The sequence below is a fragment of the Lepidochelys olivacea genome (assembly GCF_965140295.1).
Source record: "Lepidochelys olivacea isolate rLepOli2 genome assembly, chromosome: 11".
Lineage (NCBI taxonomy): Eukaryota > Metazoa > Chordata > Testudines > Cheloniidae > Lepidochelys > Lepidochelys olivacea.
In genome coordinates this window covers 52,556,734-52,572,869 of record NC_140421.1, presented here as the reverse complement: position 1 = coordinate 52,572,869, position 16,136 = coordinate 52,556,734, and the positions used below count along the sequence as shown (strand labels likewise).

The 16,136-nt window shown below is 39.9% G+C and overlaps 1 protein-coding gene across 5 annotated transcripts in view; it reads right to left on the bottom strand.

Moving 5' to 3' along the window:
- PMS1 (PMS1 homolog 1, mismatch repair system component) overlaps window positions 1–16,136 on the bottom strand; it is an 86,704-nt gene that overhangs the window by 26,375 nt on the left and 44,193 nt on the right. For all 5 annotated transcript variants that reach the window (XM_084643087.1, XM_084643088.1, XM_084643086.1 and 2 more), the window contains 3 exons: window positions 7,477–7,599; window positions 6,446–6,589; window positions 1,408–2,324 (listed from right to left, as the gene is read on the bottom strand). In XM_084643087.1, coding sequence (XP_084499213.1) covers window positions 1,408–2,324; window positions 6,446–6,589; window positions 7,477–7,599 — 1,184 coding nt within the window. The remainder of the gene's footprint in view (window positions 1–1,407; window positions 2,325–6,445; window positions 6,590–7,476; window positions 7,600–16,136) is intronic.

Below are 16,136 nucleotides of genomic sequence, written 5' to 3'. Positions count from 1 at the left end.
CCCACACAGGAAACAGTCTCTCATTCTTTTTGCTCCTAGCAGCAGTTCAGAGCTTAGTTCTTCTCCCACTAAAGTCAATGGCAAAACTTCCACTAACTTCAGTGGGTAGCGAATCGGATGATTAAAGAAAAATATGAGCAAGGGACTGTTTAGAGATATGGTTAATTTAATTCTTCCTTACAAGACACAGAGCCTCTCTGTGGCTGGTGCTCAAGACAATCTACTTTGTCTTGATTGGATGCTGGGGAGTGCTGAGATCTCTGAATTGGTGGGGATTTGGCTAGCATGAAATACTTCTCAGAATTCATTATCTGATGCAGTTTTTTATGCATAGTTATGGGGGTTGGGATACCTTCTGGACTTAAGGGGCTTTGGGATTTTTTTTAAAATTGTATTTAAAAAAACAGAACAACCTGTTCAAATTCCTAGAGTCTGGGAAAAGTTCTTTTTGTGTAGAGCAATGAAAAAAAAAAAATAAAATAGTGGATGGAAGAGAGAAGGATTGGGGAACTACATGGTGGTGGAGCCTCAGCTGCTAACCAACTCCTCCCACAACACACCCAGAATGACAGCCTCTTGGTAAGTCCCTGTAAAAGTGGGCTTCATGCAATTCAGGCGCTGTACACCTCCTGCCTGATTATCCTAAAAACTGGACTTAGCCAGCAGAACTGTGATAGTTCAAGAACGTGGGGGGACCCCAACAAATGCATAGATGAGGCCAGGATTTTGCCTCTAAAAACACATGAGAATGACAAGATAGTAATATTTTATTGAAAGTAATGGAAAGTAATTGTTAAAAAAAAATGCAGTGACGTTCTGTGCGATCCTATACATCTGTGCAATCCCACTGACCACAACCCAGCTGAATGGGATATAAGTCAGCACAGTGAATCTACCAGCCCTTGGAAAAAAAGTTGCTCAAAATGTGCCTTGGTATTGGGCAAAAGAAGGTTGGTGATAGTAACTATCCTGAGATGTCTATAATGGCACAGAGAGAACACACAACATGTGCCAAGTGTTTAAAGAATAAATCAATAATCTACTGAAGTAAGATGGCAATTATACAGGGTCATTATCTTTGTCTACAAGAAAATATAATTTTAATAAGTTGCAAAAATTGAAGTATTTTACGAAAGACAGCAACGTATTTAAATTGAAAAACAGAATGGAAAAATTAGTAATATCAAAATGAGTAAATCAGAAAGCAGTACATATCTCCGCACAGTAAACATCATAATTAGCAATACAAACTTTAGCCAGGATAGTGTTCTTGGCAAGCCAAAAATCATTTTCCATCCTGTTTTTTATAAATGATGTGGATGTAATTTTTCATTTTTTGGACCCAATGAGTCACCCAGAATGGAAACTACATGGCTTAGAGGTCAGGTGCAAACTCTGGAAACTTACTTCTTTCTCTCCTCTCTGCTCAGTTTCTCCCATAGTCCTTCAATTTTCAGCATCAAGTCCTCCATGTTGGCCTTTGGATTATCAGTTAATAATCTAGAACGATATTCTTGGTTGAACAGGGCAACTGCTGACATGGGTTTCCGGATTATTTGATTACTAATTAAATCATAGGCCATGATCTGTCCTGCTTTATCATTAATTACATTCGGTTTTTTTATACTTTGATTTGCACTCTGCTGATCATGATCTTGTTCACCAGTATTTTCATTTGCCTTATGATTTGTTATTCCTCCTACTTCAGGTATCAAAATCTTTACAGGTTCCAGGTTCTCTCCTCTAGGATTTTTAAGTGCATTCCCCTTGCTCCAATTATCAGCAGAGATTTCAGATACATACTCAGGGACTGTATTTGCCTCATTTTTTTCCATTTCATTAGTGTGACCGGCTCTTAAAGGATGCTCACTTCTGTTTTCAGATTGAGTGTCCATGTGAGTACTGCCATCTAGGGTTAATGTTACACTATATCCATTCTGGCTGTCCTCACATGATAAATTATTTATGGATCTGTCTTGAGATATATCACTCACAGTCACGTCAGTGCCAGAAATTTCTTTTCTATTGAGGAGACCATGAGTATTATCACTAGAAAATCTTTGATGATTTAAGCAGACCTCGGTGTTTTTTCCTGCTTGCCCATTTTGCACTTCATTACTGAATGAAAAGGATGAAGTATGTGCATGTGGATCACTATTCCCAAATGGTTCCATTTTATTAACAAGCACATCTGTTTGTTCTGTTTCATTAACAACCATGTCCACTGGGGTAACATCTGTTTTATTAGTTTCACAAGAAACTGTTCCAGGTAGTAGCCCATACAGTGATGTCAATACATTTTCAACAGCGGATAAGACAGATTCCTGAAAAGAAAACTCATAAGCATTAGGACAAATTGTTAATGAAAATGTACTTGACAGTTGTTGACACAACACAGTAGCAATACAAAACAATTCTATTCACTGTATTTTGTGAGTAAATTTAGATTGATTGTATTATGAAGCATTAATAGTTCATACGTTCGCATTAAAATACTCCAAACATTCACTAATCAGTGAAATCCTTTAGCCTTAAATCTTTCCCTATAAATACTTTTGCTCCACTGATAAATTTTAATACCACAAAACAGATGTACTACTTTCTTTATGATCTAGTACTCATATGTTGTTTCTTTAGAACAGTATTAACGTATCTATTCTCACTCAGTATTTGCTAATTGGAGTTAGAAACAGACTATCAGGGTGTAATGGATGAACAACCAAGTCAAGTTAGCATCATGATTTTAGTGAGAGTGTTCATTCACAGAATGGTTCAAAGACTGTTTTTACATAAATGGTAGAAAATTCTAAAAACAAACAAAAAGAAAGAAAACTTCCTTAGAGTAAAAGGAGAGTTTTAATTAAACTTAAACGTGAAAATAACCTGCTTATGTTTATTTTCACACAAATTATATTGAAATATCATTTAGCCTGTGATTCTAACCCACAAAACCAAGAAAATGCACTGTTAAGAGAGGTGGCAACATATCAGTCTAGATTGTGCCACCCTTAGGGCTTGCTCCTGTAATCCACGCTATGGGGGTATGATTTCCAAGGCATACTAACGTGCTGTGCATTAATTGGGCTGTTTCAAACTGCACTACATTAAAGCGTGCTAGAGAACCTTTAATGTGAATCTAGTACTATGCAAAACAGTGCACTTTAGAAATCATACCACTGTAATGTGTATTATCTCATTGTGCAGAGAAGCCCTTATTTACCTTGAGCAGTCTAAGCAAACCTACTGATTTCCATGGTACTACTTATGGTCTAAGGTGCTATTCAGTGATAATAAGTGTATCACAATCTGTCTCTATGCGATCTCTAATACAAGATTCAGTGGGCCAAGTTTCAATCTCCATCATGAATATTAAATCCTGTAGCCTCCATCATGTCAAAGGGCATGCCACGCACACACAATGGCAAAATTTGGCCCTAAAACAGAAACAACTCAAGTTTTTAATATTAATATTTAAATATTAACCCCCCACTTAATGTAAGTAACTATAAAATTATTAATAGAATTGTGTAAAAAGGACATAAATCATATTTCTGTTAACAGACTAGTCAGTCATTATAAAGCCATTTGAAGATGAAAAGTGCTAGTGTGATTTCAGCACCTCTGTGAAGACAAAAATGAATGTATGACTTAAAATAATTGATGTTATAAAGAGTATAGCAATATATCCGATGTTATAAAGGGTATAGCAGTAGGAATATACTACCAACACATGACCAGGATGGATTAGAAGGGATACAGAAGCAGAAAACAATAATAATAGGGGATTACAACTATTCTCATATTGACTGGGTATATGAGGAAAGGATGCACTCCTGAGGAAAGGATGCACTAACAACATTTCTAGACACCATAAATGACTGCTTCTTGTAGCAGCTTGACCTGAAACCCACAAGAGGAGAGGCAATTCTTGATTTAGTCCCAAGTGGAACACAGGATTTGGTCAAAGAGGTGAATATAACTGAATTCTTTCAGTAATAACAACCATAATGTAATTAAACTGCATGAAGACTAGTTAAAAACACCATAATAGAGGCTCAAACTAAATGTATACTCAATATAAACAAGCAAGCAAACAAACAAGAGGATAAAAAAAATGCTACCATAGCTAACTAGCAGAGTAAGAGATGTGGTTAGAGGTAAAAAAGCAACCTTTAAAAATGGAAGTCAAATCCTAGTGAGGAAAAATAGAAAGGAACATAAGCTCTGGCAAGTCAAGTGTAAAAATATAATAAGGCAGGACAAGGAAGAATTTGAAGAGCAACTAGCTAACCATAAAAAGAGGACAGAAAAAAAAAATTAAGTACATCAGAAGCAGGAAGCCTATGAAGCAGTCAGAGGCGTCACTGGATGATCAAGATGCCATAAAGGAGCATTCAAGGAAGATAAGGCTGTTGCAGAGAAGCCAAATGAATTCTTTATATCAGTCTTCACTGCAAAGGATATGGGGGAGATCCCCACACTCAAGACATTTTTTTAGGCATCAAATCTGAGGAACTGTCCCAGACTGAGGTGTCAATAGAGAAGGTTTTGGAACAAACTGATAAGTTAAAGAGTAATAAATCAACAGGACCAGATGGTATTCACCCAAGGGTTCTGCAGGAACTCAAATATGAAACTGCAGAACTATCAACTGTGGTATGTAACCTATCACTTAAATCAGCCTCTCTACCAGATGACTGAAGGATAGCTAATGTAATGCCTATTTTTAAAAACTTTCTACAGGCAATCTTGCAATTACAGGCCAATAGGTCTAACTTCAGTACAGTGCAAACTGGTTGAGACTATAGTAAATAACAAAATTATCAGACCCATAGATGAACATGATATATTGGGGAAGAGTAAACAAGGCTTTTATAAAGGGATATCATGCCTCACCAAACTATCAGAATTCTTTGAGGGAGTCAGCATACACGTAGACAAGGATCCAGTCAATTCAGCGTAGTAGAATTTTCAGAAAGCTTTTGACAAGGTCACCCATCCAAGACTCTTACACAAACTAAGCAGTCATGGGATAAGAGGGAAGGCCCCCACGGTCAAAATATACAAAATGTCAGTAAACAGGGGTCAGAAAAAGTAAACAGTGAGGTGGCAAAATTTGCAGATGATTCAAAACTTCTCAAGATAGTTACGTCCCAGGCAGAGTGCGAAGAGCTACAAAAGGTTCTCTCAAAACTGGATGACTGGGCAACAAAATGGTAGATGAAATTCAATGTTGATACATTCAAAGTAATGCACATTGGAAAACATAATCCCAACTATACATATAAAATGATGGGGTTTAAATTAGCTGTTATCACTCAAGAAAGAGATCTTGGAGTTACTGTGGATAGTTTTCTGAAAACATCTGCTCAATGTGCAGCTGCAATCAAAAAAGCTTACAGAACATTAGGAACCATTAGGAAAGGGATAGATAATAAAGCAGAAAATATCACAATGCTACTATATAAAGCCATGGTACACCCACACATCCAATTTTGTGTGTAGTTCTGGTTGCCACATCTCAAAAAAGGTGTATTAGAATTGGAAAAGATACAGAGAAAGGCAACAAAAATGATTAGGGGTATGGAATAGCTTCTATATGGGGAGAGATTAAAAAAATCTGGGACTGTTCAGGTTAGAAAAGGAGATGATTAAAGGGGGATGTGATAGAGGTCTATAAAATCATGAATAGTATAAAGAAAACGAATAGGGAAGTATTATTTATCCCTTCACACAACGCAAGTATAAGGAGGTCACACAATGAAATTAATAGGCAGCAGGTTTAAAAAACAAACATAAGGAAGTACATCTTCACACAACACATAGTCAACCTGTGGAACTCTTTGCCAGGGGATGTTGTGAAGGCCAGTAGTATAACTAAGTTAAAAAAGAATTAGATAAGTTCATGGAGGATAGGTCCATCAATGGTTATCAGAAAAGATGGTCAGGGATAAAACCCCATGCTTTGGGCGTCCCAAAATCTCCAACTGCCAGAACCTTGGACTGAATGGCAGGAGACAGATCACTCTGTTAATTTCCTCTGAAGCATTTTGGACTGGACACTGTCCGAGATAGGATACTGGGCTAGATGGTCCATGGTCTAACTCAGTATAGATGTTCTCAGGATGTTGGGCTCTGAAAGGAGCATGGCTGAGACAGGGGCTAGTACGACAGTACACAAATGATCTTTAAAATCAAATAAATGGTTACTCATTTGATTCAATAATTTTCAAATAGTCATGTTACAAGGGCAGTCTATCATATATGAACTACTATAGCCTCAATCCTGTAAAGGTTAATGCACGTGCTTAATTTCAAGTACCTGATTAGTCACAATGAAGCCAATGAGCTATGCATGAGCCTAAAATTAAACGTGGTAAGTCTTTTAAGATCAGGGCCTAAGTAAGCAAATACCAATTTAAAAATAAATTAAAATATAAATTACCTTATTATGAAGTAAAACTTGAGTTTTATCAGGTGTTAAATTAACATCCACAGCGGAGGCAGGTACAGTAATATGAATAAAGAAAACAGGGTACGAACGAGAAGAATCTTTATGTGACTTCAGATTATAGTACTGTCGAACCAGCTACAGATAAATGCAACAAAGGAAAGTCAGTAAAAGTAATAAAATAGACCCAAAAGGTACAGAAGCAAAATACTACACTATACAAACAGTTTTTAAATTGTATTTTGTCAATTAAAGAAGATACTAAAACAATTAAGTTAAAAATGTCCTTTTGGGGAGATCTGCGCACCAGGAAAATCCTCAGTAGGGCATTTGCACATGGTTTCCACTGCCTTTGTGCTATGTAAATCCCAGAAAATCTGCTCCAAAGTATAAACTGTGGCTCCATGAACTTTTTGAAATAATATATGTAGCCCACTTGATACATTTGGAGAAAAAGGTCCTATACAGTTCTATTCAGTGCCCAAAGTGGACAGGAGATCCAGCACTTTTTTCTAGGGCAACTGAACACCATTATCTCAGAATTTAAAAAAAATGAAAATATATGTATATGTTGTAATATTTTGAAATAAATATTGTTTTCTTTGAGAAAAGAAAAAGAATGAGAAGGTGGAACCCTGGCTGTGCCTAAGATTTTCTCCAGGTCTCTCTCCCTGTTTGGGATATAGGAGGGAGAGGACTTGTCTGACTTGACTCTTAGAGGTTATGAACCTGATTTCAGGTTGTGTTGAAGAAAGTTTCACATAACTTTGGGCCCCAAGTGAGAATTATTTGATTTCTTCCATCACAAAAAAAGGGGCTTTGCCGTAGTCTTTAATTTTGTTCCCACAATCAATTGTAGCGCAAATAATAGTGTTTAGATGCCTAAAGCACCCAATTTGTGTATGCATTTAGACTTTCAAAAGCTAATGTTTGCATCTTCAATTAATTTACACCAGCTATCGATTGTGGGCAGAAAGTTAGAAACCTCTCTTTATTCTATTGAATTAGAAGCTGGGGTATCGTACCTTTAATATTTCCTTTTGATGTACTGGCCGACTGTTTATATAGATGAAACTCCTTTCTGAACTTGAAAGACTTGTCAAAGAATTGTCTGATTCAGGTTTTGGAAGAAATCCAGACAGAAATACCTATAATTGTAAAACGAGTACAATGATCAATAAGAGAAGTCTCCCCACACATTTTATTTGTAAAGAAAACAGATAAATTAATTAGCGCAAGATTCAAATGACCCAAACATTCATTATCAAAATTATCAAAGAGAAATCAAGAAAATAATTCTTTAAAAAGAGCTGAAACAGTTTATGTTTTGCCTGTATTCCTGTTGAATTTATTGGGAAATCCTAGGCCCAGATCCTCTGCTACACCACAGCATCACTCAGTGCAGTGTAGGCGGTGTTGATTGGGGCCTAGAGAAGTGGCTTTACGCCATCTTTGCTCTCTCCCTTTCTAATCCTTGGAGCAGTCTCAAGGGCTATTCTGCAACAAGGAACTGTCAGAGCATGATGCCACCTTTGTGTTCGTCTGATACCTATGGTTGCCAGTTTGACCCCTGTACATTTTAGAGGCATCATTACAATGACTGTTCCATAGGCGGGAATTGCTCCAGACACACCCACCCTCTCCTGCTCTTGTCCATCCTCTACAATGGAAGAAACCAGGGCAACTGTAACATAAAGCAGACTGTATCAGTTCTCTGCTGGCCAGGGATTCCCCCACATTAGGACACCCTGAAATGGTTTTGTGCGGCCAGCAGCACAAAGCAGCTTTAAAAAGGCCAGCATCTGGTCCCCCAGGTCAGTCGTACAAACAGATGAATATTCAATTCACTTTGCTGCATACTTTTTAAGTGATGTCAAATTTACGACATCTAAACAAGAAACCCCTGAGGCATTCTGATGCCCGTCTGAGGCATACTGATGTGTTCTTTTATACAGATACTAGGGTAGTCTCATTTCAAGATGCCAGCACATTCCTTGTGATCTACCTGGTAAAGCTAATGTTTGATAAAACACAGAACTCAGAGGATTGATAAATGATTAGCAATGGAATATGGGGCCCTTTGCCCCTATCATCTCTAAGTCATCAGTTCAAATTCAAGACAGACTCAACACACATTAATGTTACTACCATGATGCCTATACCGTAGCCTGTGTGAAACTGGTCTCCAGTCCAGTTCCAAATAGACATCATCCACATTGTAAAATTTTCTGCAACAACTGGCATGCTAGTTGGCAGGTTCAGCAGGGAAGCCAGGGAATGAATGGAATGGGGATTAAGCCACTAGCTCACTTCCTTGGTTTAGGGCTGAGGCACACTTGCAAGCAGAGTGGGGAAACTTGTTCTGCAATTGCCTCTCCTGTACGTGTTCTACCTGTAACATGGGTGAAATTGTCAAACATGGATGTCTAAAGCTAGGCACCTAAAATCAAAGTGGCCTGATTTCAAAGATGCTGAGCACCCATGACTCTCACTGACTTCAATGAGAGCTTTGTCAGCATACTGGTATTGAACCAAAGCCCACTGGTTCCCTAGGCAGCACACCTAGCCTCTGTGCCACAAGGGTGTGCTGAACCATCACCCCAAGTCAACACTAGTCACTGTCAGGATGCCAGTATTGAACTCAAGCCCATCACGCCCTTAGGCAGCATCTCTAGAAGCTGCACCACAACAGTGCACTGTATTGCTGCCCCTGACCAATAGCCTTAGTCCTAAAGGCCTGCAACCATGCCCAAGGCCCCTGACTGGCTGGATAGAGAGCATTCTCTTTAGGTACCTGGACTATATAAAGTCCTCAGGAGGAAGTGGAAGATGCCTGAGCAACGGGCCATTGCCTGTGAGTTGCTGCCTTGCCTGACGCTGCCTTGCTACCTGACCCAACTTTGCCTACAGATCCCGCCAACCCACATCCTTGGATTGGATCTCCCAGCTCCTCACCCCTGCGAGAAATCCAGCCATTGCCCAGGACTCCCTTTAATACTTATAGACTTCCTGGCTAGCATGTCACCCACACATCACTTGAACACAGAGCTCTGGTCTGCCTTTAGCCCACTTCAGCCACTGGGCACTACAAGCTGTGAGTGCTCAGCACTTTTGAAAAATCAGGCCAGTTTGATTTAGGTGCCTAACTTTTGGAACCAAGACTGAAAATTTTGTCACAGCCTTTTTTATTAACTTAAATCAAAGCTAACAAACATTTGAAACAGAACAGATAATCAATCCTTTGGCTTCAGTGTAACCCTTTGTGATTCCTGGTTAGCTACTTCACTTCAGCAAGCTATTCATTCCCCTAGCCCTGCAATGAACATTCTGTGCCAAAGCTGGAGTGTTCTGGTCAGCAACAATTATACACATAACTAAATGCCACTGGTCAAATTAAAAAGGTGTCAACTGTCTGTTGGATCATTATCAGGAAAAACAACTAGCTGCTCTCTTACATTATATTCTGCAACTCTTTCACATCCAATCTAAATGTCACTTTGTTTTATGTTTTAGCTTCTTTTTTAAATTTTAAATACTAGACACAAGTTAAGTCACTTCAAACAATAACTTTGTGAAACAAATGGACAATATTAAAACACTACTGGAAGGCTCTAAAATCAGGCAGTTAATAAGTTGCCATATTCAGACTTAGTTGACTGTTACTAACTGTTTAAAACTGTCATAAATATAAAGGGAAGGGTAACCACCTTTCTGTATACAGAACTATAAAATCCCCCCTGGCCAGAGGCAAAACCCTTTCACCTGTAAAGGGTTAAGAAGCTAAGATAACCTCACTGGCACCTGACCAAAATGACCAACGAGGAGACAAGATACTTTCCAAGCTGCGGGGGGTGGGGTGGGGGAACAAAGGGTCTGTCTGTCTGTGTGATGCTTTTGCTGGGAACAGATCAGGAATGCTCTTCAGAACTCCTGTAAAAAGTCAGTAAGCAATCTAGCTACAAATGCGTTAGATTTTCTTTTGTTTAAATGGCTGGTAAATAAGCTGTGCTGAATGGAATGTATATTCATGTTTTTGTGTCTTTTTGTAACCTAAGGTTTTGCCTAGAGGGATTCTCTATGTTTTGAATCTGATTACCCTGTAAAGTATTTACCATCCTGATTTTACAGAGGTGATTCTTTCACTTTTTCTTTAATTAAAATTCTTCTTCTAAGATCCTGATTGGTTTTTCATTGTTCTTAAGATCCAAGGGTTTGGGTCTGTGTTCACCTATGCAAATTGGGGAGGATTTTTATCAAGCCTTCCCCAGGAAAGGGGACGTAGGGCTTGGGGGGATATTTCGGGGGGAAGACGTCTCCAAGTGGGCTCTTTCCCTGCTTTTTGTTTAACACACTTGGTGGTGGCAGCATAGGGTTCGAGGACAAGGCAAAGTTTGTACCTTGAGGAAGTTTTTAACCTAAGCTGGTAAGAATAAGCTTAGGGGGTCTTTCATGCAGGTCTCCACCTCTGTACCCTAGAGTTCAGAGTGGGGAAGGAACCTTGACAAAAACTATTTGGGAAGTCAGCATGCACCATAACAGAGTTAATGAGTGAAGATTTCTAAAACTGGATTGCTCTGGTAAAATTGTCACCTATTAAATATGATAGGAGGTATGTCATACATATGTATGATAATACAAAGTTTTAGAAAAAATAGATAAGCAAGGAATCTTGATTTTAAGTTAAGCCAGTTGTTTAAAGTGACACGATTATTTTATTATATTATTATAGGTGGGGTTTGTAGCCCCACTTCCCATTATATGACCCTTATTTCAAGTTTCAGAGTAACAGCCGTGTTAGTCTGTATTCGCAGGAGAGTGAGTTTGTGTGTGTATAGGGGTGGGGGTGGGTGAGAGAACCTGTATTTGTGCTGGAAATGGCCCACCTCGATTATCATGCACATTGTAGGGAGAGTGGTCAGTTTGGATGAGCTATTACCAGCAGGAGAGTGAGTTTGGGGTGGCGGGGGCGGAGGGTGAGAAAACCTGGATTTGTGCTGGAAATGGCCCAACTTGATGAACACTTTAGATAAGCTATTACCAGCAGGAGAGTGGGGTGGGAGGAGGTATTGTTTCATGGTCTCTGTGCATATAATGTCTTCTGCAGTTTCCACAGTATGCATCCGATGAAGTGAGCTGTAGCTCACGAAAGCTCATGCTCAAATAAATTGGTTAGTCTCTAAAGTGCCACAAGTAGTCCTTTTCCTTATTTCAAGTTGCTTACAACTTTGCAAAACTTTAGCTGTTTGGGTTGCATCTGACTTTTTGGGGAACATTTCACCTAATATGGTTCAGCTCATTCAGAGAAGAGAGGTAGGGAAAAACATATTTTAAAAAAATTATGGTGAGCTCTTTTTTTAAGAAGTTCTAGCCAACCCATGCTTTGGGACCTTAGATTTGATGGGTGGGTCTTTGAGTCAGGGATGTGCCTTTTGCAACCCCCATGAAAATTCACCCAAATTTGGTCAAGTTAGAAGACTATGGAAAAAAATCAGTTTGCACATGCTCAGTAGAGACTTTCTAGATCACAGCTTAATTCCTCAAAGATTCTGTCCACACTGGGCATCCTCCAGGTATGGGCTGAGGACGACTTTCCTTGCAATTGCAGTTCCCAACTGTTCTGGGCCATGCTGGGTCCAGGTCCAGACCCAGAGCTCGACTGAGAGCAGGGAGCCTGCCTCTCCTGTGCTCTTAATGCCCTGCTGACATCCAGGCAGCCACTGAAGTGGAGGGTGCCCGATGCAAAGGCAGAGGACACAAGAGCTGGACCTGGTGCGGGAGGGAAAGGAGTAGAATGGGGCAAGGAACCTGGTGAGGGGAGACTGAGGCTGGTGGGGGAAAGGGAAACTGGGAGTTGATGGGGGAGACTGGGAACTAGTAAGGTGGGGAGGAGGTGATAGGAATAAGGGAGAATGAGAGATCACAAGAAGCCAGGATGCAGAAGAAGAACTGGGGCAGGCTGGCAAAGAGATTGGAACAAAGAGCTTGGTGGAATATTGAGACTGGACAGGAGGCCCAGTGAGGGAGAGTGGGACTGGGAGCCCATGGGGAATGTGAGCATGGGGATGCCTGGATTCGGGGTAGGCTGCACAGATCAGATGAGGAAATGGGAGAGGGGAACTAGGAATGGCTGGGCAAGGAGACTAGGACTGGGAGTCCAGAAGAGGGGACTGGGAGTCCAGAAGAGGGACTAGGACTTGCTGGCAATGAGACAGACTGGGATGAGAAACCTCAGAGTGGAGACAACAGGTTGATAAGGAGAATGTAAATGGGACAAGGAGATGGAGCAAGGCAAGACAAGACTGGGACACGTTGGAATGAAAGGCAGAAGAATCTGTGCCTACTAGAGCGTACTTCCCTCCAGAGTCTGAAATGGAACCCAAGATTCCTGAGTCTCATAATTCCTCTAACGTAAGTAAACATATGTAAAACTCTCGGGCAAAGCTTATCATCCCCCTTTAGTGCTGGTCCATAGAGGATCACAACCTACTACTACTATCAGTTACTCTCTTAGCTCAAGTGGGAGGGAATGGTGAAGTGGATCCAAAGGTTCCAACCCTGCTGATGACTAATGTGGCTCTCAATATGATGCCACATGATAGAATCATAGAAATGTAGGGCTGGAAGGCACCTTGACAAGTCATCAGGTCAGTCCCCTGTACTGAGGCAGGACCATGTAAACCTAGATCATCCCTGTCAGGTGTTTGTCCAAGCTGTTCTTAAAACTTCCAATGATGGGCATTTCACAATCTCACTTGGAAGGCTATTCCAGAACTTAACTACCCTTATAATTAGAAAGTTTTTCCTAATATCTAACCTAAAGCTCCCTTGCTGCAAATTAAGCTCATTACTTCTTGTCTTACCTTCAGTGAACATAGAGAATAATTGATCAACATCCTCTTTATAACAGCCCTTTACATATACAAAGACTTATCAGGTCCCCCCTGAGTCTTCTTTTCTCAAGACTAAATGTGCCCAGTTTTTTTAATCTTTTCTCACAGTCACATTTTCTAAATCTTTTATCATTTTGGTTGCTCTCTACTGGACTCTCTCCAAGTTGTCCACATCTTTCCTAAAACTTAGTGCCCAGAACTGGGCACAGTGTTGCAGTTGAGGCCTCATCAGTGCTGAATACAGGACAATTACCTCTCATGTCTTACATACAACGCTCCTGTTAATACACCCCAGAAAGATATTCGCCTTTTTTGCAACTGCATCACACTGTTGACTCATTCAATTTTTGATCCTATTATAACCCGCAGATCCTTTTCGGCAATACTACCACCTAGCCAGTTATTCCAAATTTTGTAGCTGTACATTTGATTTGTCCTTTTTAGGTGTAATATTTTGCACTTGTCTTTATTGAATTTCATCTTGTTGAATTCAGACCAATTCTCCAGTTTCTTAGATTTGTTTTGAATTCTAATCCTAACCTCCCAACTGCTTTCAACTCCTCCCAGACTGGTGTCATATTCAAATTTTATAAGCATACTCTCCATTCCATTATCTAAGTCATTAATGAAAATACTGAATAGTGTCAGACCCAGGACAGACCTTTGCAAGACCCTCCCAGTTGATGAGTACTCTTTGAGTCTGGTCTTTCAACCAGGCATGCACCTACCTTATAATAATTTTATCTCTAGACCATATTTCCCTAGTTTGTTTATGAGAATGTCCTGTGGAATGGTCTCAAAAGTCTTACTAAAATCAAGATATTTATCACTTTTACTGCTTCCCCCTTATTCACTAGGCCAGCAACCCTGTCAAAAAAGGAAATCTGTTCTTGACAAATTCATGCTGGCTATTCCTCACAACCTTATTATTCAGCAGGTGTTCACAAACTGATTGTTTAATAATTTGTTCCAGTACCTTTCCAAGTATCAAAGTTAGGCTGATTGGTCTATAATTTCCCGGGTCCTCTTTGTTTCTCTTTTTAAAGACAGGTACTATGTTTGCCCTTCTTCAGTCTACTAGGACTTCATCCATTCTCCAGGAGTTCTCAGAGATAATTGCTAACAGTTCCAAGATTGCTTCAGCCGTTCCTTAAGTACTCTAGAATGAATTTCATCAGGCCCTACTGACTTGAATACATCTAACTTATCTAAATATTCTTTAACCTGTTCTTTCCCTATCTTGGCTTGCATTCCTTCATGGAGAATCTTTTTTTTCATTTTGATTGTTTAAACAATCTAGGAAATTATACACCCACATTCACACAGTTAAAAGAATGTTAAGTTTGCAAAGTGAAACACTCAAAAGTTAGGAAATGCCAGAATGAAGGTTAGCTGTGCAACCTTAATCCTGTTTCTGTGTGCGTGTGTGTATTATGGTACAGTCTTCAATTACATGATGAAATGATATTTTTCCAAAAAGATGCTTGCCTCATTCAGTGCTCAGGTCAGATGAATCAGGATGGGGATGAATCAGAGTTGTATAATAAAGGAGCCTTGTCTGTAGGGATCCTGCTTCATTTATTTCAAAAGTTGGGAGGTGTGTACTGAATGAGGCACGTAACTGCAGGAAGAGAAAGGACAGTCTCAGAGATAAGGCAGCTGAATTCTGCCCAGCAGAACTAGATTCTATCCCTGCCTCTGCTACAGAGTCCCTGTGTGATGTTAGGCAAGTCACTTAAACCAAATTTAGCAAAGGTGGTCGCTAATTGTGTGTTCCTCATTTGCTGGGTGCCTCAATTAAGACCCTGAGGTATGATCTGTAGAAGTTCTGAGCAGTCATGGAAGACGGGAGATGTTCCAGAAGACTGGAAAAGGGCAAATATGATGCCCATCTATAAAAACGGAAATAAGGACAACCTGGGGAATTACAGACCAGTCAGCTTAACTTCTGTACCTGGAAAGATAATGGAGCAAATAATTAAGCAATCAATTTGCAAACACTTAGAAGATAATAAGGTGATAAATAACAGTCAGCATGGATTTGTCAAGAACAAATCATGTCAAACCAACCTGATAGCTTTCTTTGACAGGGTAACAAGCCTTGTGGATGGGGGGAAGCAGTAGATGTGGTATATCTTGACTTTAGTAAGGCTTTTGATACTGTCTCGCATGACCTTCTCATAAACCAATTAGGGAAATACAACCTAGATGGAGCTACTATAATGTGAGTGCATAACTGGTTGGAAAATTGTTCCCAGAGAGTAGTTATCAGTGGTTCACGTTCATGCTGGAAGGGCATAATGAGTGGGGTCCCGCATGGATCGGTTCTGTTCAATATCTTCATCAGTGATTTAGATAATGGCATAGAGAGTTTCTAAAGTTTGTGGACAATGCCAAGCTGGGAGGGGTTGCAAGTGCTTTGGCGCATAGGATTAAAATTCAAAATGGTCTGGACAAACTGGAGAAATGGTCTGAAGCAAATAGGACGTAATCCAATAAAGACAAATGCAAAGTATTCCACTTAGGAAGGAACAATCAGTTGCACACATAGAAAATGGGAAATCACTGCCTAGGAAGGAGTACTGTGGAAAGGGATCTGGAGGTCATAGTGGATCACAAGCTAAATATGAGTCAACAGTGTAATGCTGTTGCAAAAAAAGCGAACATCATTCTGGGATGTATTAGCAGGAGTATTGTAAGCAAGACACGAGAAGTAATTCTTCCGCTCTACTCCGCACCGATTGGGCCTTAACTGGAGTACTGTGTCCAGTTCTGGGCACCACATTTCAGGACAG